The sequence below is a fragment of the Chrysemys picta genome, chromosome 10 (assembly GCF_011386835.1).
Source record: "Chrysemys picta bellii isolate R12L10 chromosome 10, ASM1138683v2, whole genome shotgun sequence".
Classification (NCBI taxonomy): domain Eukaryota; kingdom Metazoa; phylum Chordata; order Testudines; family Emydidae; genus Chrysemys; species Chrysemys picta.
Window position 1 is genome coordinate 29,160,016 of NC_088800.1, and position 24,598 is coordinate 29,184,613.

At 42.1% G+C, this 24,598-nt stretch overlaps 1 protein-coding gene and 1 long non-coding RNA gene across 9 annotated transcripts in view; one reads left to right on the plus strand and one right to left on the minus strand.

The window, feature by feature from the left end:
- Window positions 1-17,807: 17,807 nt before the first annotated feature.
- The window catches only part of LRRC49 (leucine rich repeat containing 49), a 147,207-nt gene continuing 140,416 nt past the window's right edge, over window positions 17,808-24,598 (minus strand). For all 8 annotated transcript variants that reach the window (XM_065559505.1, XM_065559502.1, XM_065559506.1 and 5 more), the window contains 2 exons: window positions 22,494-22,647; window positions 17,808-18,647 (listed from right to left, as the gene is read on the minus strand). In XM_065559505.1, the coding sequence (XP_065415577.1) occupies window positions 18,444-18,647; window positions 22,494-22,647 (358 nt within the window). In that variant the 3' untranslated portion in view covers window positions 17,808-18,443. The remainder of the gene's footprint in view (window positions 18,648-22,493; window positions 22,648-24,598) is intronic.
- Window positions 19,563-24,598, plus strand: part of LOC135973937 (uncharacterized) — a 79,911-nt gene continuing 74,875 nt past the window's right edge. The window contains exon 1 of the long non-coding RNA XR_010591048.1: window positions 19,563-19,692. This is a non-coding gene — a long non-coding RNA (uncharacterized LOC135973937). The remainder of the gene's footprint in view (window positions 19,693-24,598) is intronic.

Below are 24,598 nucleotides of genomic sequence, written 5' to 3' on the forward strand. Positions count from 1 at the left end.
AAGTAGTTGTTGATGGGAATATAAAAAAAAACAATCAAAATAAATGGCTAAATTTAAAGAGTCCAGAAAAATGTTTTAACCTGTTTGATCTACAGCCTAAAGCTCAGGTCCTGCCAGAGAAAATACATTTACATTTTTTAAAAGGTCTGGGGGAGGGATAATGGAATAGCAGTGCCACATTTTGTAAAACAAATGATCCCATTTAACAGACATTTTGATCAGTTTGGAAGCTCTTTGGGTGTTTGAGTTTCTGGTTTTCCATGGCACCTAATCTAATTCAGTGATCAAGACGTCTCCCCATCAAATCTATAGGACTCTGTCTCTGGTTCTAGCCTTTGGCTTGTGCAGACTCTGTAGACTTGTCTTATTTAGTTAGAAGGAAATATGGTCATCTCTGAGAACATCATGAGAACAATGGATGTCAGGAAGTCCAGTGCCTCCCATATGAGGGGAAATTACTCCAGAGGTTGCTTGTCTGTTGGCAAGATGATCATCTCTGGACAGCATTAAAAGATGATTGGCTCAGTTCTGCCCTCAGTTACATGAATGCAACTCCCACTGAAATCACTATGGGACCCAGATTCTGCCACTCTTATCTACAATGAGTGAACATTCACTTATTCTGTGAGTTGCCCCACAGAAATCTCTGAGAAAGCTCCAAATGTAAGTTATTCAACATAAAAGAGAGAATATATGGGAATTGAATTGGTGCTTCTGAAGATAGAACTGTGAAGATGTTTATTTATATGGTTCAAATGCTGAAATGCATGAATTTCAGCGAGGGTAGAACAGTTTCCACTGAGATAAGCAGATAAAGTGGTGGCACACACTAATGTGCAATTCTTTTTTGCACAATGATTTTAGGGTTCATATGAAGTAATGGTGACAGAAGTGTTGCCTATATATTACCTGGAGATAACGGATACTGGTCTTAAAAGTTCTGGTAGCTTGGGAGTTAAGGGTTGCTTTCTGTGAATGAGAAGGGCTATTAATCTGGTTTGTGAGATCCATTCTGAGCTATTTTAGAAACTGGTTATTGGGAGTTTGTACTATCTCAAATAGAGGCTTTCAAATGGAGCATGGAATACCCACCAGTGAGCTAAATTAGTAACCTGACACATGGCAGAAGCATCCTGTTTTAAACACCTGGTCTGCAGAAAGCTTTCTTCTAACGTGAGTTGAGAATGCAGTCAAAGAATACTGCTAGGGAAAGCTCTGAACTGTGGGGTTGTCCACATATTTCTCAATGAAAAAAAATACAGCTTGGGCCAGTCTACTCCAGATCTCCTCTCCAGCCACCTCTGGGGTGGAGAGGCACTGAGAAAACTGAACCTATATTTCTTTGTACAATCCAGATGTATTTTTAGCTAAATTACTCTTCAAAGTTCAGATGCAAAATCCATGACCTTTCAAAGCTTCTGTATAACGCACCATGGAACATTTCACATTAGGATCCAAGAATATTATCACTATTTCTTGATTTTAAACCACTTTGTAATTAAACAGTCTCTATACTTCTCAAATCTGGGGGGGGGGGCTACTAATTTTAGTTGCGATGAAGTAAAGTTTCTGGTAGACAGCTTGTCAAACCATGAGTGAAATAACTTAAAAACTTTCCAGAAGGCAGCTCTAAAGTTCCAGAAAAATACTTATGAAATTTCTGCCTGCAAATTCACAGTTTAAACTTTTATGACGCTTATTTCAATTGGCAGATTAATTGATTCCTTCCTTCCTTAAAAATTTAAAGCAAGAAAAAAAGAAAAAGTTGACTTCCGTGGCCCCAAGTAAGTGGGTTAAATACAAGAAAGATTTTGGATCACAGTGTTACAGTATGATATGGGGTTTGTTCTTTTCCATGGCATATCATCCTGTCTCGAAATCCGTTTGCCCTGGCTGAGATCATGAACATAGTGCAGTGAGTGCCTGCCAGGCAGATGACACGCTATTTTGGTCGGGTGAAACAGATGTTACAACTTTGCAAGCTCCACCTTTTTCTGATTTAAAGCTAACGCCATCAAACAATTCTAGAGTGGAGTGAAGCCAAATACTGTCTTGCATATTATGCAGCTTTAACCTAGGAAGAAAACCAAAGTTAGTGGGTGGTGGCAGTGCTGTTTATTTCTAGAAGATTAAATTACATACAGTCCCTTCAGAAAAACACATGACAGGAAAGACCTGGCCTTGAGTATATCACAGAACTGTCCATGAAAGATTATGGAAACAAGTCATCTGTAGGAGAGCTTTGCCCAAAAAAAAATAGGTTAAAAAAAAGAAATTTAGCCAGGGTTCTGCTGAAATCATTTTTAATTGAGCTGCTGAACTCAATTTTCCACTAATCTATTTAAAAATGTACAAGATTTTAGCAGTATAATAAATTGCCATAAAAATTAATATACCATAAGACTAAAACACCAGGACTTGGCATCCCCATTTCAGGTATCCAAATGTTTCTGAATAAGGATCATCCAATTAATTGAATTTTGAAGCAAAAAAGGACCGAATCAGAAAACCGAAAACTTGTAAGACGAGATAGTGAGAGATTTCCACTCTAAATCAACAAGAGTTTCAATGCAATGTCAGGTACTTAGCACATTCTAGCGTAAGCACACAAAAATAAATTGGTTTATTTCATTGCATATGATTTACTGGGAGTTCCCCACTGTGAACCGTGTTGGCCCACCTACCAGCTAGGGAGCGGTGGGGAGCTACGAGGTCACTGGCCGGCTTGGGTCACGCCTCCATCCACGGGGAATTAGCGGCGGGGCGGCCGCAGCCAAAGTCAGTAGCGCACCCCTTAGGCAGGGGAGCGCCGGCAAAGGTCAGTAGCGCGCCCCTCAGGCAGGGGAGCGCCGGCAAAAGTCAGTAGCGCGCCCCTCAGGCAGGGGAGCGCCGGCAAAAGTCAGTAGCGCGCCCCTCAGGCAGGGGAGCGCCGGCAAAAGTCAGTAGCGCGCCCCTCAGGCAGGGGAGCGCCGGCAAAAGTCAGTAGCGCGCCCCTCAGGCAGGGGAGCGCCGGCAAAAGTCAGTAGCGCGCCCCTCAGGCAGGGGAGCGCCGGCAAAAGTCAGTAGCGCGCCCCTCAGGCAGGGGAGCGCCGGCAAAGGTCAGTAGCGCGCCCCTCAGGCAGGGGAGCGCCGGCAAAGGTCAGTAGCGCCCCTCAAGCAGGGGAGCGCCGGCAAAGGTCAGTAGCGCGCCCCTCAGGCAGGGGGGCGCCGGCAAAGGTCCCGGCGTGGCTCGGCCAGGTAGGGGAACGCAGGCCCACCCTACACCACTGCGTTCCAGCCCAGGGCCCTGACAGTGGCAGGACGAGGGTCCCACCACTGGATCAGCGGGGTCCTTCTGCAATACAGACTCACCACTGTGCAGCTCTGTCCCTGGGCTACTTCCTACCCGATTGCTCGTCCGAATCCCTCTGGTCCCGCCAGTGCGTCGGGGTAGTCCGCTGTTGGCAGCTCCAGCTCCCCCTCAGGCTCAGGCTCCTCCAGCTCCTCTGGGTACTCGGCTGCTGGCAGCTCCAGCTCCCCCTCCGGCTCCTCCAGTTCCTCTGGGTACTCGGCAGCGGGCAGTCCTGGCAGCCCCAGTCCGTCCTCCAGGTGAGGTCTCCACTGGTCCAGGGCCTCCCCGGGCATGGCAGCAGGGTCTGAAGGGAGCAGCCCGCGGTCTGCGTCTGCCTCCCTCCCTGGTGCTGCCCTAACTGAGCTAAGGACCCCGCCCTTTATACTTCCTGTTCCACCCCTCCCCTTCCGGGGGGTGGAGCAAGCTTGGGCTGGCCCCGCCCACTCAGGCTGAGGGAAAGGCCCATTACCCTCAGGTTCGGAGGGCAGCCACCCTGGCTCCCTACACCCACATCCCTCCAGATTCAGGTGAATAAGGACAGAAACACAAATCCTATCTAGAATCCAATTCAGGTTAGTATAAAAAAGCCAGGCTCAACTTCACCTGTGACTGTTACAGTTGAAAGTCTTAGTTAATGAAGTCTGTCAGTGGCAGCCAAATAATGGACTCCCTCTTCTGCTAATTCACTTGAAATAAGGAACAATCCAAAAAAGAAACTCTGGGTGCACCTCCCTCTGCAACAGGATAACACCAGGAAAAATCCTATTGAAACTGCATCTGCTACAACCATTTAATTCCACACTGACAGAGCTTCCCCTTCTCTGGTATTCAATCTTTTGGGTCTCTCTGAAAAGTACAGCTATGCTGAGCCATATTTATGATGGTAACAGATGCTAATTAAGGGAAAGCAATAGCATCACTGGAATGCAAGAAAAGTACACTTGCCTGTGGTCACCAATGGCCAAATCTCTGAGGCCGCAAGCAGTGCCAAAAAAGTTTTCTTTTTTAAAATAAAATAAATTGAAGCTTAGAAGTGCGTGGTGGGAAGAACCTCCTGGCAAGAGTAAAGGAGGAGGAGGACAGAAGGACCTTGTCCCACTGGGCAATTCTCACACTTCTAAAAATACACCCGGCTGACACTTTCTCTGTAGCTTCCCAGATACTGTGAACACCATGGATGGAATGTACAGAACCTGGCTGCTATAACAGCTTTGTCACCAGGTATATTTTGACACATGGTATGATTCAACTAAGCAAGCCCATTTGATTTTGCTAATATTAAATGTAGGGCTCCTCAGAGGTCATCCTCTCCTAGGCAATGCCCTCTGTCTTATGTCATGGTGGCTAGTACTACAAACAGCGCTCTAGATAAGGTCTGACAAGTTTCCTATACTGTAAGAGCGTCTCCTCTTTCATTTGACTATAAGATGTACGTCAGTTAGTAGTGAGGGGATGGAGAGCTTTGTTAAATTCCTTCTGCCTCAAAGATGTTTTCTAATATTAATACTAATACTTAGCTCTTATATAGCTCTTTGCACTAGTAGATTTCAAATCAATTTACACAGGTATTAGAAGAGTGATTCTAATTCATTTTTCATCCTACATGATCCCAAAGTGCTTTACAAGCAGAATAAATAGGGCAAATGACCCCAAGTGCAGCCTGTCTGCACTATCAACACTAACACAGTTTCTCCTGGTTAGGAGTGATAAAATATATTTTCGACAAATGAAGCCACAGGACTCATTTTAAAAAGATAGAATGTGATTACTAATTTTGGAAATTGCCCAGGGCAGTGAGACAAACACCTCTACACCCCTGAGCCCAATTACTCAGGGCCTCCAATCAGGTAATATAACTAATCCAGAAGATGAAGCCTCTGGCAACACAGTGTCTGCTAGTACTATGTTGGGTCAATGGCTCAATGCTGACTCAGCGGGAAGAGTGAATCATCAATTCTATCTCTTACAACATCTGGGATTTCCTTTGAGGTCTCCCATCCAAGTATGAACAGGGCATAAGGTAACGTGGATGCAGGTTTTAAGAATAGTGCATGGGAGGGCTGCAGGGACCTTTTAATTTAAGTCTTGAGGTATAGAGAGTACTGTAAACATATATGGCACTTTGCAGAAAGAACTTGCCCTCCAGAACTTGCTATCAACTCAGAAGCTACCAGTATTATTTGAAGTGAGAGAGGGTCTTTGGAGATGGAGTTTATGCCACAGTAAGAATACTAACAAATAATACTTTGTTTTTACATAATTCATATAATTTCACTCTAATGTTTCAATGCATTTTACAACCATTCATTACAAGAGAAAATAATGCCTACTTCAGAGATGTATTATACCTATAACAGGGTCGGCATCTGCCTCTCACCAGTGTCCCCTCTCTGGCTGATACGTGCCTGCAATCCTTCAGTTTTGAATGAAGCGGCATCCACCTCTGATGGGTGCCCCCTTTCTGGTCAGGTGTGAGCCTGCTTCTTTCTTTGGTCTTACAACGGGGTGGCACCCGCCTCTCGTAAGCGCCCCTCCCCTGGCCGATAATTGTTCAGTGAGTCTTCAGCAACTCAGCCCTTTGGCCAAGTCTCTCACACTGTCCCCCATTCCAGGGTATACAATCTCTAGTTCTTTCTCACAGCTCTAATATGGGGCCATAGCACGAAGACTTCCTCCGCAGAAGCACTGCCTTCTTTAACAGCCCAACAGGGGCCCATCTCGGTACCCTCTGTTGGTGTCCTTCTGGCAGCCTTTGCCTGGACTCAGTCTTCAACCAGACCAGCAGGGCCCATCACAGTACCCTTGCTGGCTAGGTTCTGGGTTCAGTCCCTTAGGCTCTGCCTGCCCGCACTGACCTGTCCATGGGCCTGCTGTTCTTCCAGACTGAATCCGGTCTTTGGCAGCCTTCCCTGGGCTTAGTCCTTCCTGCAGTGAGCTGTCTGCAGTCCTGCTGTTCTTCCAGCCAGCCAAGCACCTGGTTCTCCCTCTTCCAGCTCCAGGCAGCAACTGACTGCTCTGCCTCTGCTGCTTCCTTTTATATGGCCCTTTTGGCCCGATTGGTTGCTCCAGCAGCCCATCTGATTGGCAGACTGCCTGAAGATCTTATCTTCTGCTATTTCTGGGGCGGAGTGAAGCAGGGACGCAAAGCCTTCAGGAGAGGGCCTCCGGATTTAGTCCACCCTGTCACAATACTCATTTTACAGATGAGTGAACTGAACCAAGGAAAGGTTAAGTAATTGTCTAACATCACATATCGTATTCTAACCATTAGAAAACACTGTCTCTCTTATGTCATCTTCAGTACATGCAGTAGCATTTACATTCAGGAATGAGAGAGGAAGGACAGAATTGTCAAAAGCCCTTATGTTCCATTTTCAAAAGTAATGTGATTACTTAGGAGCCCAAGTGCCAATGACTTTCAGTGAAATTTAGGCTCCTAAGTGCCTCAGTCACTTTTGAAAATAGGACTTATGAATCTTAGGCTCCTCTGAAAATTTTACGTAAATTCAAATTGTAAGTCGGACTAGTTGTGCTGGAACTGACTAGTAGAAAAGATAAAACTGAAGTGACTTGCATAAGAAGGAGACAGAAGAAAGCTACTGCATATCATTATAGATCATGGGTGAAATTCTAACTCTATTGAAGTGAATGGGAAATTTGCCATTACCTTTAAAAGGACCACAACTTCACCCCATCGCAGCTGTCTTGTTTGTTTTAGGGGTTGCTTTGTGATGCTGAATCCCAGTGAGGGATTCAAATCAACACAAACTGTTTTCTAAAATCTTTATCGGCCTGTGAACTTGCATTTAAACCTTATGATTTTCTGTTTGCCTAGGAATCAATTGACAACCATAAAATAACTTAACAAATAGAAACAGATGACGGCAAACCATTTCAACACCTGAGTTATGGAAATTTTCCTTGGGGTTACAATAATTGTTTTAGTTACTACAATTTCAGTCTACAAACAAATAGAATAGAACCAGAGTTTATACACCATATAGTAGCTCCTTTAAAACTCAGGGCATCCCAATATGACCTACAGTGGAATCAAGATATAATTATACTACTCACTTTGCAATCGTAAAAATCAGCATTGAAGTTTTCAGTGGCTACCACTGATATTCCTTGTTACCATTTTATTTTGAAATGTAAATAACCCTTATGTTCCACATATTTTCAGGTTAAGCTGCAATATTCTCCCCCAGATGAACTATATGGCTGCTCTGTGATATTTACATGTGCTGTTGTTTTGATAAACTGTTTACTTCTGGAGCACTCTATTTTGCATTTTATTATCAAAGATATAGCACCATTTCATGTTTTATAGACTAAGTTTCTCAGGGCAGGGATTGTCATAATCTACATTAATAAACTATAACTAATAGACCTTTTTTGGATAACTATAAATGTCCACTGCAAGTAAACCATTTCTGAATAAACTAAATATAACTGAGATTCTGCCAAGCTCCATCTTAGACAGCATTTCATACTGGTTAAAAACCCCATAAAACAGGCTTTAAAATCAAAAAGGCCCTAATCCAAAGATCACTAATGTTAATGGAAAGACTCCTATTGACTTACGGGCTTTTGGATAAGGCCCAAAGCGAACATACAGTAACTGTAATAGGTCCCAATCCAGGAAAGCATTTGGAGCCAATAGGAATACTCACTCCTGCTAGAAGTTAAGCAAGTGCTTAAATGCTTTGCTAGGTCAGGGCCACACTGAATTGGTGGATCTTAGCAGTGCCTGCATTTGCACTGCTAAAATCTAAACAACTCACATATAAAGGTACCACTGGCCCAGACAAACACAGAACTGTCCACATCAGTAATGACAGATTCTGTCTCTGGTTTCAGCTGGGAAACTGAATAAAAACAAACTTTTGCATTTATTGCTTAGCTCTTAAATGCTCTAGAACTACAGGTCCCAGACAAGAGAGTTAACATTCTACTCCAGGGATGGCCAACCTGTGGCTCCGGAGCCGCATGCGGTTCTTCAGAAGTTAATATGCGGCTCCTTGTACAGGCACTGACTCCGGGGCCGGAGCTACAGGCACCAACTTTCCAATTGCCAGGTGGTGCTCACTGCTCAACCCCTGACTCTGCCACAGGCTCTGCCCCTACTTCACCCCTTTCCTCAAGAACCCTGCTCCTTCCTGCCTCCTTCCCTGAGCCTGCCATGCCCTCGCTCCTCCCCCTCCCCCCAGAGCCTCCTACATGCCGCAGGAGGCATGGGGAAGGAGGGGGAGGCGCTGATCAGCAGGGCTGCTGGCAGGCAGGGGGGAGTTGATGGGGGGCTGCTGATGTATTACTGTGACTCTTTGGCAATGTACATAGGTAAATTCTGGCTCCTTCTCAGGCGCAGGTTGGCCACCCCTGTTCTACTCTTATAAAACAGTAGACATGCCCTGGCTATTGAATGTACTGTATATAACTATGGTAGGTCACTTTGACAATATGAAAAAGGTGAACCCTGAAAGCAAAGGGAAGAAATAAGATCTCCACAAAGCAAGTCATCCTTCACTTTCACTATCGTATGGTCTTGTTGTTCTAGATTTCACTGCTCTTTGCATAAACCCAATAGTGGTGGCAGTATTGTAGCATTGTGTCTGCACAGGTAAATTTTCTACATATACATGCCTGCCAAGGGGTTGCCATCCTGTCAGGAGAGGTTTTCATGCTCACCTCCTTAAATTGGCAGTTATGAGATTTGCCATGTGTTTACAGGGTCTATAGTTTCCAAAAGATCACACAGAGAATACAATTGCTTTAATAAATATTGTGTTCAGTAGTCAATCCATGAGGCAGCTGGAGATCCTTTCTCCATTCCCTTTCCCCATTCCCCCTTTTCTCCAAAGAGGAAAGCCAACTCCTGTCTTCCAGATTATACAATACAGTGAAAATTCACCTTTGATTATAATGATTAATGTCACCACTATTACCAAATTGTTAGCGCCTGGACTCTAATGCATCTCTGTAGGGACTCCATAGTGTAGATCTACACGGTAGCTTCTTACTCCTTGGTGATCTGACAGTCCTAAAATATGTATTTTACACTAACTATGACAGTTGCGTGATGTTTATTAAATCTTGTTGGTATGTGTTGAATTAGTAGGAGGGGGAAGATTACGTTTAGTCCTCTTTTGTTCCCATCACTTTTTAAATCCTTTTATGACTCCATTAGGAAAAACAGGAAACTCGAGATTGGTATAGTGGGCTTCCCATCTATACGCTGTGGTTCAACGCCTGCTGAATGGATGCAGGGAGAGCACAAAAGGAGTACACGTCTTAATCTTTTAACTTGATATAGCAGCTAGCTAACAAAGCCACAATGATTCATTATTGGCAAGTCAGAGCTTCTCTATATGCTGCCATGGCTTGTTTCACTGAGTGTAAATTATGTTAATACCGTAAAGTCACTTGCATACTCAAATAAGAAGTCTAGACTATGTGAATGTATATAAGTAATGCAAACATAACATTCACAGGCACAATTTCCTCACCACTTTGAGAATGTATTTTGAATTAACTTTACAATCACTTGTCTAATGGTATATTATAAATAGATGGAAACCATATGTGAATCTGGGCTATCCTCCCTTGTGCTTAAGTGTTAAAGGCCAGTATTACATACAGAAAGGTTTTTGTTATCCTGATCCTCGTAAAGGTATAGTTCTCACAGCTTTGAAAAGGTTACTGCTGTTTATGTTATCCACATCTAGCGTTCCAGAAAGAGAATGAGTTTGTTTATGATCTGTTCAGTGTTCATATATGAAGCCCCACATGTGAGAGGGGTAAAATGAAGTGTGACTAATGTCCCAGCATTTCACATTGAGGACGCTAAACCGAAGGGAATAATTTGTCTGAAACTAAAGAGTTCTCACATTTATAGATGTGACAATTTACTAAGCTCCAGTAAAATGCATCTGTAATTACATATCGATAGACTGAGTATACACTATATACCAGGGTAAAGTTCTATTTTAGTCTATATAGATTCTTCTACCTTTCTCATCACTGTAGTATCTGAGCATCTTCTATTAGTGGATTAAGTAACATGACTAACTCTGTCAGATGTTTGCTCTCTCATCACACAAAACTACTTTTTCCTCGCTATTATTAGGAGGAGGCCAAGGAGGTCAGTATGAACCAAAGGATAAGCAAACTAGGCAGGATTAATCTCTGGCACAACTCTATTAACCAAAATGTAGTAGCACCAGAGATTCATTTGGTTCCACTCTCATAGACTCATAGACTTTAAGGTCAGAAGGGACCATTATGATCATCTGGTCTGACCCCCTGCATGCTGCAGGCCATAAAACCGTCCCTACCCCTTCCCTGGACTCTGCTGTTGAAGTCCCCAATCCTGTTTTTAGTGACTTCCATCGGCAGAGACCCTCCTGCTAGAGATCCCTGCCCCATGCTGCGGAGGAAGGCGAAAAACCTCCAGAGGCTCAGCCAATCTGCCCTGGAGGAAAATTCCTTCCCGACCCCAAATGTGGCGATCAGTAAGACCCCGAGCATATAGGCAAGAGTCTCCAGCCCAACCCCGTTAGCCATTATACTATTTACCCACCATTGCTTGGCTTTCCTTGACTACTATGTTTTACCATTAAACCATTCCCTCCATAAACTTATCTAACTTTATCTTAAAACCAGACAGGTCCGTCGCCCCCACCGTTTCCCTCGGTAGGCCGTTCCAATATTTCACCCCTCTGACGGTTAGAAACCTTCGTCTAATTTCAAGTCTGAACTTCCCCACGGCCAGTTTGTATCCATTCGTTCTGGTATCCACGTTAGTACTAAGCTGGAATAATTCTTCTCCCTCCCTTGTATTAATCCCTCTAATATATTTAAAGATAGCAATCATATCCCCTCTCAGCCTTCGCTTTGTCAGACTAAACAACCCAAGCTCCTCTAGTCTCCTTTCGTACGACAGCTTTTCCATTCCTCTGATCATCCTAGTGGCCCTTCTCTGCACCCGTTCCAGTTTGAGTTCATCTTTTTTAAACATGGGAGACCAGAACTGCACACAGTACTCCAAATGAGGTCTCACCAGCACCTTGTACAACGGAAGCAGGACCTCCTTATCCCTACTAGATATACCTCGCCTAATGCATCCCAAGACAGCATTGGCTTTTTTCACCGCCACGTCACATTGTCGACTCATAGTCATCCTGCGGTCTACAAGAACCCCTAGGTCCTTCTCCTCTTCCGTTACTTCTAACCAATGCGTCCCCATCTTGTAACTAAAATTGTTATTAGTCATCCCCAAATGCATCACCTTACACTTTTCACTATTAAATTTCATCTTATTTCTGATACTCCAATTCACAAGCTCATTCAAGTCTCCCTGCAGGATATCCCTATCCTCCTCCGAATTTACAACGCCTCCCACCTTCGTATCATCCGCAAATTTTATCAGCCCACTCCTGCAATCGGTTCCGAGGTCAGTTATAAATAGATTAAATAAAATGGGTCCCAAAACCGAACCTTGAGGCACTCCACTAGTAACCTCCCTCCAACCTGACAGTTCACCCTTTAATACGACCCGCTGCATTCTCCCCATTAACCAATTCCTTATCCACCTCTGGCTTTTCATATCGATCCCCATGTTTTTCAGTTTAACTAATAATTCCTCATGGGGTACAGTATCAAACGCTTTACTGAAATCCAGGTATATTAGGTCCACCGCATTTCCCTTATCTAATAAATCCGTTACTTTCTCAAAGAAGGAGATCAGATTCGTTTGGCACGACCTGCCCTTCGTAAAACCATGTTGTAATTTATCGCAATTGAAACTACCCTCCAGGTTCTCAACTAGTTTCTCTTTCAGAATTTTCTCTAATACCTTGCACACTACAGATGTTAAACTAACAGGCCTGTAGTTACCCGGATCACTTTTTTTCCCTTTCTTGAAAATAGGAACCACATTAGCTATTCTCCAGTCTAAAGGGACCACCCCCGAGTTTACAGATTCATTAAATATTATCGCTAACGGGCCTGCTATTTCCCGCGCCAATTCCTTCAATATTCTCGGATGTAGATCGTCCGGTCCTCCCGACTTAGCCCCATTAAGGCGTTCAAGTTTTGTTTCTACCTCGGATACAGTAATCCCCCATCCTGAACGCCCCTCTGTAGTGGTGCTAGTATCCCTAATACCTTCATTGGCCTCATTAAACACCGATGCAAAATATTCATTAAGATATTGCGCCATGCCTAGATTGTCTTTAATCTCCTCTCCGGCAATAGACTTCAGCGGTCCCACTTCTTCTTTCTTTGCTTTCTTCCTATTTATGTGGCTGTAAAACCTCTTACTATTGCTTTTAATTCCCCTCGCTAGGTCCAACTCTACACGGCCTTTGGCCTTTCTCACTCTATCTCTACATTCTCTGACTTCACTTAGGTACATTTCCTTACTGATCCCTCCCCTCTTCCACTCTTTATACGCTTTCTGTTTTTTCCTAATAGCCCCTTTGAGTCGGTCGCTCATCCAGCTCGGTCTAAATCTCTTGCTTAGTAATCTTTTTCCCTTTTTTGGAATACAGGCCTCCGACAGCTCATGCATCTTTAACTTAAAGTAATCCCAGGCTTCTTCTGCCTTTAAATCCATTAATACGTTTGCCCAATCCACTTCCCTTACCAGTCCCCTTAATTTGTTAAAATTGGCCTTTTTAAAATTATAAACCCTAGTCTTTGATTTAATTCTGTTACTCCTTCCATGTATTTTAAACCGAATTAGCTCATGATCACTGGAGCCCAAATTGTCCCCTACCACCACTTCCTCAACGAGGTCCTCACTACTTACTAGAATCAAATCTAAAATGGCCTCCCCCCTCGTCGGTTCAGTTACCACTTGATGGAGGAATTGATCAGCAAGCACTTCTAGGAATATCTGAGCCCTGTTATTGCTACTAGCGTTTGTTCCCCAATCTATATCCAGGAAGTTAAAGTCCCCCATAATTACACAGTTTCTGTTAGTAATTACTTCTCTAAACACATTAAATAGTTCCTTATCCATATCCTGGGTCGATCCCGGCGGTCTATAGCACACTCCAAGCACTATCCCCGGAGAGGCTCTAGTAGTCCTATTACCCAGTGTGAGTATTGCCCAGACAGACTCTGTGTTATCTAATCCATCAACTATTATTTCTTTACAGTTTATTTCACTATTGACATACAAGGCCACCCCCCCACCTTTACCTTTGTTCCGGTCTTTCCTAAACAGCGCATACCCCTCCATACCTGTGTTCCAGTCGTGACTGCCATTCCACCACGTTTCTGTTATTCCTACGATATCTGGTTTCAGTTCTTGGACCAAGAGCTCCAATTCCTCCATTTTATTACCTAGGCTTCTGGCATTGGTGTATAAACACCCTAATGTATGTCGTTTAGCCTGTCTCCCATTAGCAGCACTATATGTTGCGGGCCTCCTTGTGTCCGTCCCCCCTGTCCTTCCTATGTCCAATCTTATCTCCCCGGCTATGTCTCCTCTCCTTTTACTCACCTTTTCCATACTGGAATCTGGCGTGGAGATTAACTGTGCATCTCCCAACCGTCTCTTGATTATATTCTTCTTTTGTACTGTACCTTAGCCAATTAATGTCCAACACACACTCAAAGCCATCAATTTTATTTTTGCAAACAAACTGTAGAGCATACTTGTGCATTGGGTGGCCTCGAGACAATGCAGTCACCAGGTGGAGAAGCCTATCTTGTACAATGGCACTCCTTGGGTACATTGCTTCCAATGTAATCATTGACTAAGGTGTCCTAGCCTGAGCTGTTTTCTGCATCTCTACACAGAAGAATCTTCACTAGCTGAAGATATTCCAGCTTGCAATATGTCTATGGGTCATATAGTCTGCAGACAAGACAATAGATGGACAACCCACATCAGTGACTGGATCCCCAGACACCACAAGCGACCACTGGACAGACCGAAAATGTGCTGGGCTGATCCCATGACAAAACTCTTTGGCCAGAAATGGAAAGAACGTGCTCACAACAAAACAGAATGGTGTGGCATCGACTTGCATTCGTGGAGGGACAGATGAGCACAAGCTGGACAAAGAGACAAAGAAATAGGTCTATCTGTTACCACCAGGTAAGAAGAAAAATGCTTTCCTCCCCTTTTAAATCTCTCACTCTGTTTACTAGGACTTTCTGAACCAGTACTTCCCAGGTGTGGTGTCCATTCACCTCTCTCTCTAGACACACACAGCAAATATGGCAACTCAGAACATGAGTGGTAACAAAACACTCTGATGTTTTCCCATGGCTGCTGTAGCACATTTACAATGCTGGACCAAATACAGAAGTGATGTATGAGGTGGTATAAATTACATATTGGTAAGTGAGAGTAAGGAAGTTGAAGCTGGTGTAAGTTACATGCCAGAGAACTGGAAGAAGGAACTGTGTGGGATTTTCTTTATTTGCACCTTCTTTCACCAACTGGTTATCTGCTCTTCCTGCTATACTTTATTTTGACACAAACCCCCACACATCTTCCCGATGATTGGGGGGAGGGGGAGAGACAGGACGGGACATCACTTCAACTCCCTTAGACTTGTGCACTGAAAGCCAAACTCAGAGGTGATGTGCAAGTGGGTACTAGTTACACAGAAGTAAGCTGTAACATATACCTTCCTCCCCACTCGTCAGTATGTAAAATAACCAACTTAGACTCACTTCTTAGGCTACATCTACACTACAGGGGGGGGTCGATTTAAGATACGCAAATTCAGCTACGTGAATAGCGTAGCTGAATTCGACGTATCGCAGCCGACTTACCCCGCTGTGAGGACGGCGGCAAAATCGACCTCTGCGGCTTCCCGTCGACGGCGCTTACTCCCACCTCCGCTGATGGAGTAAGAGCGTCGATTCGGGGATCGATTGTCGCGTCCCATACATCGATCCCCGAGAGGTCGATTTCTACCCGCCGATTCAGGCGGGTAGTGTAGACCCAGCCTTAGTTCAAATCACTGTATTGCCCAATAGTAAACAGTCACAGCCATTGTATTCGTTCCCCTCATCCTCCAGTTTTCTCTTGTTCTGTGTGTATAACTCTCCAAAACTTACACACCCCAAGAAGAAAAGGGGAAGAACTAAAATCACTGAATCAGATATAACCACTGTTATTGTATTATAAAAACACAAATATAAATAGCCAACATTTTTCTTTAAATCTATAATCATTTAAATTCAGAGAAAAAATAAGAGAAGAAATAGACAAACACATGGCTTTTGACAAAAAATATCATCTAGAGAGAAAACATTTACACTGGATACTGTGTTCCAAGACACAGTATGGCTCACTCAGTCAAAACTAACTGCAACCACTCCAATGTTGAACTCCCACTGAGCTGCTCTCAAACCAAATTCTTCACACAAATAGTTTAGTGAACAATTTCAAATAGCAAATAATTAGTTTTATTTTCTTTAAGAGCTGGTAGTTCAACTATGCAAGCACGTAAGTATAGCAGAAAGAAGCAACGTAACCTACCAATTTGACTGATGAAAAACGCATTGCTGAAAACAATGATTACCAAAGTAATTGTTAGTTAATTCTCTTGTAGAATACATTTAATATTTATGTCTGGATGTTTTTTGTACAACAGCTTCAGTATAGCTCCTTCTATAGAAATCTAATGTTTTAAGGTCTTGAGGGCTTTTTGTTATAATTAACGTGATGAAAACAGAATCACTCATAGCTGTGAGCCAAGGTACTTCTGAATTATATCAGAGATTAACAGAGGATGGAGAACAAAGAGTTGATCTTTTTCAAGATACAAATCTAAACTCTTTGTCCTGAAAAGCAAAGCAGCTTTACTTTATTGCACATAAATAAAACCTTTTCCTAGTGCTTTTCTCCACATAACTGGCAGGATTGTCTTGTGGTTCCTATCAGATGAATCACCACTCCTTTTGTTCTGTAGAGACTGGATATATGAGTGTATCCACAGCTCTGTTCTTTTTTAAGATCCCATATCAAAAGGAGCGTAGGAAATATTGCTCTGCAACTGAAACCTTGATCCTCAGCAAGGAGAGCTACGCATAACAAACAATAAGTCCAGCAAAAATAAAGTATTTGAAATTAATTCAGATAATGGTCTAATTAACACACGGAGTACAAAGAAAGAAATAGCCATATCTGTCCTTGTCCTCAAAGGAAAGGTCTTGTCTCAGATAACACATAAAGCAAAAGCTTCATAAATAACCCAAGACAAAGTGGGTTTTCAGAAGGTTTGGAGGTCAAGATCAAACTGTACCTTTTCCACCTTTAGGAGTATTTCAGATTGACATAGGCAACAGAATTGTGATTGAAACATGCACACAAAGGTCTTAGTTAAACCATCCTCAAACAAGACAGATTTTGCACATAATCAAGTGGTAGATTCATCACCACTTGGAGTCTTTACATTGACCAGGGACGTCTTCCCAAATTATACCCACTAGTTATCAGGCTCAATAACGTTCACTTACTTGAGAAGAAGAATTTCCTTCCACTGCAGGAATTATTGGTGGGTATTCTACGGCCAGTGGTATGCAGTGTGGTCCCTTCTGGCTTGGAGGGACCACACTGCATACCATTCACCCATACGGCGCCTACTTCCCCTCTGCCGGGTGGGTGCTCGCCCATCCACCACCTCTTCCCGCCCCTGCACTGCCCTCGCCCCGCCCCCATTCCAACCCTCGCCCTGCCCCCATTCCAACCCCTTCCCCCAAGTCCCTGCCCCTTCTCCGCCTCCTCCCCTGAGCATGCCGCATGCCCACTCCTCCCCCTCCCTCCTGGAAAGCGCTAAGTGCTTGCCTCCTTACCTGAATATCGGGACAAATGGTCCTGATCATACATTGATCAGGATGTGGGACAAAGGGTTAAATATCGGGACAGTCCTGATTTTATCGGGAGCTCTGGTCACCCTAAGTCTAGCCATTCTTAACTGCTCAAAAGTCAGGGCCAGTACTGTGAAAACAGTACCAGCAAATGAGGTGCTACACTCTACATCTGCTGAGAAGACAACTATCTACAGTACATTGTTAAGGCCCAGATTTTCAAAGGTATTTAGGTACTTAAACAAGCAGATAGACACCCAATAGGATTTTCAAAAGTGACTAAGCACATAGGCACAATCCCATTAAGTGCCTATCTGCATCTTTAGGCATATAAATATCTTTAAAAATCCAGCCCTAAGCACTTAAAAGGAAACATCCTGTTTCAAGATGGAATTTAATATATTGTTTCCATGTCTCATGTTTCAAAGAATGTGGGGTGAGCTGGAAATTCATCATTTACTAGCCAGAAGGCAGAATAAATTATATAAATATTTTGTATGTATCCTAACAGAACTATGATAAAATTTAAAGCCCCCTTATTTTACTTTGGTATTTTACACATTATAGTTCACATTTATAAACATATAAAAGAAAAATAATGAAAAATATCTGGAATTAAAACTAGCATCGCAGTATGTTTAGTTGAGGATCTTCAATTAGTTTTATTTTGGTAAAATGTACTCCTTTTATAACAAAACTGAACTGACAACATGCAGTTTTACAATCCATTGTATTAAATAATATTCAGTCTTAAATGATTAGGCTCAGGGAGTGTAAACATAATAATTTATTAGCTTCAACTCATAAAAAACAATATTCTGAACTGTGAATATTTTTAACCACAGCAGCAAATAGTCAAAAAGAAAACAACTCAAAAGTGTTCAATAAAAACCATAAGGCAAGCATCAGAGTGTGAACTTCTTCCTTTAAACCAATGCTTTAGCACTACAGCAGTAGCATCAGCAACCACAAAAAGCAAAAAAGACGACTTAGTAAACCATGGCACAGCTGTCAAGTTATTTCTATGTCATCACGTTAGCTAAGGATGCACTGTTAGAATTTTATACAAGAAAACTTGTATAAAAGAAAACTTTTGTTTTGAAAACTAGAGAGAGAAACATTAGCTGTAAAAACAGAGCTCATTGAATTTAAAGGCATCCTTTAAAAAGTGTCCTACAGTGATGGTAATTTTATATTCTTTTGTTTTATTTCTTTGTGAAACATAACATACAATACTGACCAATAGCTTGCAAGTCAGCAGGAATCAACTTTGCTATTTTTGATCAGTGATCCGCTGTAGGCAGAGTTTCATGTAGGAATTTTTATTACGTATTTCTATCACCGCATCCCTGACAAGCTCAATGAACATCTGAGGCCACAGCTTCTGCAAAGACTCATTTTTCATATTGATGTCAGCAGCTTCTTTCACTAAGTCTTGTATGTATGTCTGGCAAAATTTCTTTCTCTCCTTGATTTCCTGGATGGGAGAACCATAATAAATGACATAAGACAGACAAAAAAGGCTAAATAGGCAACCCGCGGCACGCAAGCTGATTTTCAGTGGCACTCACACTGCCCGGGTCCTGGCCACCGGTCCGGGGGGCTGTGCATTTTAATTTAATTTTAAATGAAGTTTCTTAAACATTTACTTTACATACAACAATAGTTTAGGTATATATTATAGACTTATTGAAAGAGACCTTCTAAAAATGTTAAAATGTATTACTGGCAAGCGAAACCTTAAATTAGAGTGAATAAATGAAGACTTGGCACACCACTTCTGAAAGGTTGCCGACCCCTGAACTAACCACTCTCAAATTGTTTTTTCTGAAATTCCATTTGGAAGTAACAATGTTAACTTTCTCTAACAGAATTGGAATTTTTTGTTGCTGTGGGGGATAGGAGTGATAGCATATTATACTAACTATTACATTTTAGATTATTTTTAAATCTAGGCACTGCAAACGCATTGACAGAGAAAAATATCTGTTTGCCTACTGTGCTGCTGTTTGAAATTTTACGTAAACTACAGTAGGGAGAAATAAACCGGTACACATATACCCTTCCATATTTTCTCTGATGTGTGCATACCGCGCAAGTAATTTCCCACAACTGTGAAAATTTAAATCAATAGAAATAAAAAAAAAGCTAACTACCCATAATTTCACTCAACTGTGAAAATGTAAATAAAAAAATTGAAACAAATTGTGACGGGGCAGAGCGGCCCCACACTGGTACAGCAGGGGTTAACCCTTCTCTCGTAGCAGAGGAAGCCACGCCATGGAAGCTCTGCTGGGCATGCTCCAACTGGAGATCAGATATAAAAGCCTGCAGATCAGTTCAGTCTGGGCTGACCGCTAGAGAAGAAGGACGCACGCCGCTAGCTCCTGCAGAGGGTGGGCCTGCGAGCCAGGATCTGGGAGGCAGCCAAGCTGAGGCACTACCTGAGACCCCGATGGAGGGCGTCACCGGGGAGGAACAGACCGGAGGACCCCCTGCCCACAGAGGAACTAGTATTCACGGTAGGAAGTGACTCAGGGGAACTATAGAGATAGACGGCGTTAAAGCTGTATTGACACTCGGCATGTTGCGGGTGGATCCCCGCCGAGCGAGTGGCAAGGAAAGCTTGCTGCTACCTGGGTTGGGGCTCAGTGGAGAGGGCGGGCCCAAGTCCTCCTACCCCCTCATCCCTGAACTGTGAGGGATCTTATATGGACTCTGGCCGCTAGGCCACGTTACCCCGCTTGTAAAAGGGTTTATATGGACTCTGGCCGCTGGGTCAGGCTACCCCGTTCGAAAGGGGGTGTATATGGACTCTGGCCACTAGGTCACGCTACCCCGTTCGTAAGGGAGGTTATATAGACTCCGACCGCTAGGTCGCGGTACTGCTCCAGACAGGGGGACAGTAGAGAGGAAGGCTGAGAAGGGTGGAGCCAAGGACTGTAGAGTGGTGAGGTGCCGACACCCCATCCTACCTCTGCCACAAGGGGGCACTGCGGTGCCAGGCCTGCCACACAAATCCTTAAAATAAACAAATATTTCCACTGAAATTTATAGAAAAAAATAAACACTGAATTCTGCCAAGCCTATGTACAACATACAGTATGCACTGTACAAAAGCCATCTGAACTTCTAGACACTAACTTCATGACAAAAAAATACATTTTGAGTAACTACTGGCACCACATTTTAGTCATTCTTCAATTATACTAATTCTTTTTTATGGAGGATTTCCAGAAAGTGCCATAACAAGTTGTCCTTTGAATAGTTATACTGGTGCTAAATACCTAATCCATCTGATTACAATATTGTTAAAAACATTAGGTCATGCCTTGGCCCATGAAAACAACACAGACCATTTTTTATGGGAGAAAAAGGAGAGTAAATGCTTTCCACCTGCTTAGTTTGAAAACTTAATAATCAATAAACCTCATCTACTATCTTCAGTAATTAGGTCTGACTCGATCACATTTAGTATGTTAGTTTAATGTTAATGTGAAGCGGGAATTGGCAGCTCTTGCCTATCTTGCTTTTCCCTTGTGACAACCAGTAAAATCAGCAGCCCCATATGGAATACAGTACTATAATGAAGGACAAGGTGTGAATTACTATGCTGGTAACAAATACATCTATAGTTTTAACGTAATCATATGAACACCAAAGCATTATTTTATTACTGTCCTCTGATTCTGGTAAAGTGCAAACAGGAGTAACTCAGTGGCTTACGCCATTAATTATTTTAATTACCTTTACCATTTAGCCATCACTACTACTCCTTTCAAGACTAAACAGCTTTGGTATTTTTAATCTCTCCCATCACACCTCCATGCTATCACCTTTTTGAAATGAGGTGACCAAAACTCAGTGCAATAATCAAGCTGAGTATGTACTATTGATTTACTTACCAGTATTGTGATGGGATTTATACACCTCATAAACCTGAGGAGTAAGCAAGGGACAAACCTGGGTACTAGAATGTATCTCAGTAGGGACTGGAGACAGCTGCTATTAAAGACTGTCCCCTCAAAAGGAAGAGGAGGGAAAAGATGTTCTTTCGCACTGCTTAAGGACAGAGGTTTGCAGCCAGAAAAGCAGACCTAAGATGGGCTTGGTTGAAACAAGACAGTCTGTCATTTTATTATTATTTACATATGGGCTGCACTAAGATTTCCTCTACCGAGATTTAAACAATTTTTGTCATGGCTCTATTCTATATTGAACAATACTAACCCCAGTATTGGATCTATAAGGCACTCCACTGTTAACCTTTTCCCAAGCTGAGAAATGATTATTTATTTCTACTCTGTGTTTCCTGTCTCAGTCTTATTTTAACACACCACATGTATCTCGCCACATGATAACTAGGTCTCTACCTGTCTCTTGGGAGGCACTGTATTAAAAGCCTCTGTCTAAATTAAAGGATTCTAATGTGTGAGAGAAATCACTATACCCTTATAAAAGCTGTGCTTATTTAACCCTATCGTATTCCATTATTCTAGGTAGTTTAAAATTCCAGTTTGAATGGTACCAAAAAATTGGAGAGAAAATCCAAGTAAGGCTGTACTTGCATACTCCATGTACAAGTCCTGGATCCTGAATGTAGGATCCAAGTATGTTTCACAGTATGGGTAACACCCTTTTTTAAGGGATACAGTGCTGACCACCTTGCCGTCTGGTATAGTTGTTATTTTTATATTGTTTGATCATGTGGTTGAAAAACAAACAAATATGACAAACAGGGATATGTAAAAACTAACACTCTAAAGACCCCCACTAAAATTGACATATAATATTTCATGGGTAATCTTTGTACACAGGGCTAGTAGAAGGAGAAGTTAAAAGGACTGTCTGATGACAATTTCTTGAAATGCTTAAGTCTGCAATGCACAGTCCAGAACTCAGAGAGGGAGCTCACAAGCAGAGCAGAACTGGAATGAGAGCTTCGGGGTGCAGAAGGAATGACAAAGATTGCCCTTGGTTGAAGTCAGTGGGAGGAGCCATGCCGGCACGTCTGAAAGCAGAAATTGGTCTATACACTTATTTTTAATAAAACATTATTTTTAACTGTGTTCAATTATTAAAATGTACAGATTTTTCATGGCACCGTTGCTATAATATGGATGTTAGTCATTGGGTCCCAGAGAAGTCTGGAAGTACCCTGTAAACTCTTTCAGTTGGTGAAAGTGAATAACATTATTTCAGGCAAATAAAATATATGAAAACTGATTACAAATTAAACAAGCCACCCAAAAGAAAAAATATATATATTTGGAATGTTTCAGAGTATATGATCGTCACAGGATCCTCAAGCTAACACATTTACCTCAAGTTTTTCTGTATGAAACTCCCTTGTGGTATAATTCAGTATAGCTCGATTTGCATTTTCTCCTCCAACTCTTCTGCTGTCATTACTTTCTTCACTGACAATCCCAGATTTCTTCCCCTTTGCCTCTAGCATATAACAGAATTGCTTCTTCCTGTAGAAAGACAGTAAAAAGATTTACAGATTTAATTATCTGAGACTTTATTAAAGCGCAAATGCTTTTCAGTGATTTTATGTAATGCCCCCCCCCCCTTTGGGGGGGTTCCTTTGAACGTTGAGTTTAGGAGTTTTTGGTTTATTGCATCCTGCAGCCTTGGTATATACAGAAGGTCCCAAAGATATCCATCCATTATTTTGTCCCATCACAACTGCAGACTATTAAGACAAATGCTTGTTTTGACACATACCATAACAGGGCTCCAAAATGGAAAAAAATCATACAACTTAAAGGTACTTAAAGTAAAAGTATCCACAGAAATCTAAAAATACCATCGGAACTTCTTTTCCACAAACTTTTAAACACCTTTTATTTTACCATGTCAAAACTCAAAACTGTTAATTGTCATATATTTCAATTATAAAACACCCATTAAAATTATTTCCGTGTCTCTAGTATGTAACTCAGTAAGTGCTGCCCAACACATGACACTGGAATCAAATGAACAGTACACTTACATGTATGAACATCTTCAATCATGTCCTATATCAGCTCCCTATTATCAGAAATGCATATATACAGTACATTATAGAACTTTGTTCAACTTGTATGCTACATTCTATTTGTGAAATCAAGAAGAAAGTGCTCAATATTTCTGCAATGTACAGAAAAACTTATGGGTTTTTTTAGTAATTTTATACAGTGGGATCTGTTTAATATTTGTCATTTTACTTAAAGGGATTTTCATAAGAGTATTTTAACCCATGTGTTCTGGCCAAATTCTTAGTTAATTATATTTTACCTACGTAAGTTTCAACTGTCTTTGCTTTCTGTCCTAAAACTTCTAATCAGTATTGCTCTATATTATTAAATAGATGCTTAGGAGACCGCAGTTCAGTGGTGAGTGAACAAATCCATATTTTTATATAACATTAGAGATCTCTTATCTCTCTTAATTACCTTGCAAGCTCTCTAGCGAGGCTTAATAAATGTTTGCTAAGTACTTTGAGATCCTTGGAGGAAGCAGTAAAAGTGTAAAGAAGTATTTGTATATTGTAAATGTGAAAACAACAGTACATGACGGAACAGACCTTCAGAAAATAAATATAGGCAAACCTACTTCTGTTTGTGACAGAAATGCTATGGAGAAGTGGAACAAAATAAAGTAATGTTAGTAAAAGTATCTCTCTTCCAAAACAAAACATTTCTCACAGTTTAAGTAAGCAATATATATTTGGCAGTAACATACGCCAACAAATATCTGCAGGGTTGGGGACATCAAAGGAAGCAGTTGCCCCACTCATGAAGACAGGGACAGTTCAGCTGGTCACCCAGTAAAACGTTGTAGTGGGTAAGTTGTGGGGGACAGGGATGGAGCCAGCACTTTTCGGGGCACAAGCAATAGGTGGGAGAGCAAGACTCCATGTGATCTTAGCACAGGAAGTTCCGGTATGTTATAGACATGTAGGGGGTTGCAGGACAGCAGTACTGGGGAGTGGAACTAGTTGGACCGGTTGTCCCTGAGAAAATATTAGAAAATATTCAGTGTAAATGTCTTAAGGAGATGTGGACTTGTTAAGGTCCAAACAGTAACAGGCTTCACACCCCGGCACTTCCATAGATTCCAAGAGAAGAGCTCAGTTGGGCAGATCATAGCAGACATTTACATTGTGGACCTTTTAAATGCCATCACCTCTAGCATTCCCTAACTCCATTCCACTTGTACACTGCTTCCCTTAACATCCTCTGCTGATACCCGCCCCCCCCATCTGTTTCCTTCCTATTCTCATCCCCTGCATTCTCCTCTTTTCCACATTGCCCTGTCTGTATTCCACCCACACCCTGTCAGTTTTCTGCCCCAGGCAATTTAAGCATTTTAAAATTAAATGTTTATATTTCTGAACATTAAAAAAAAAAAAAAAAACATAAGTGGACCAGAAGAAAGCAC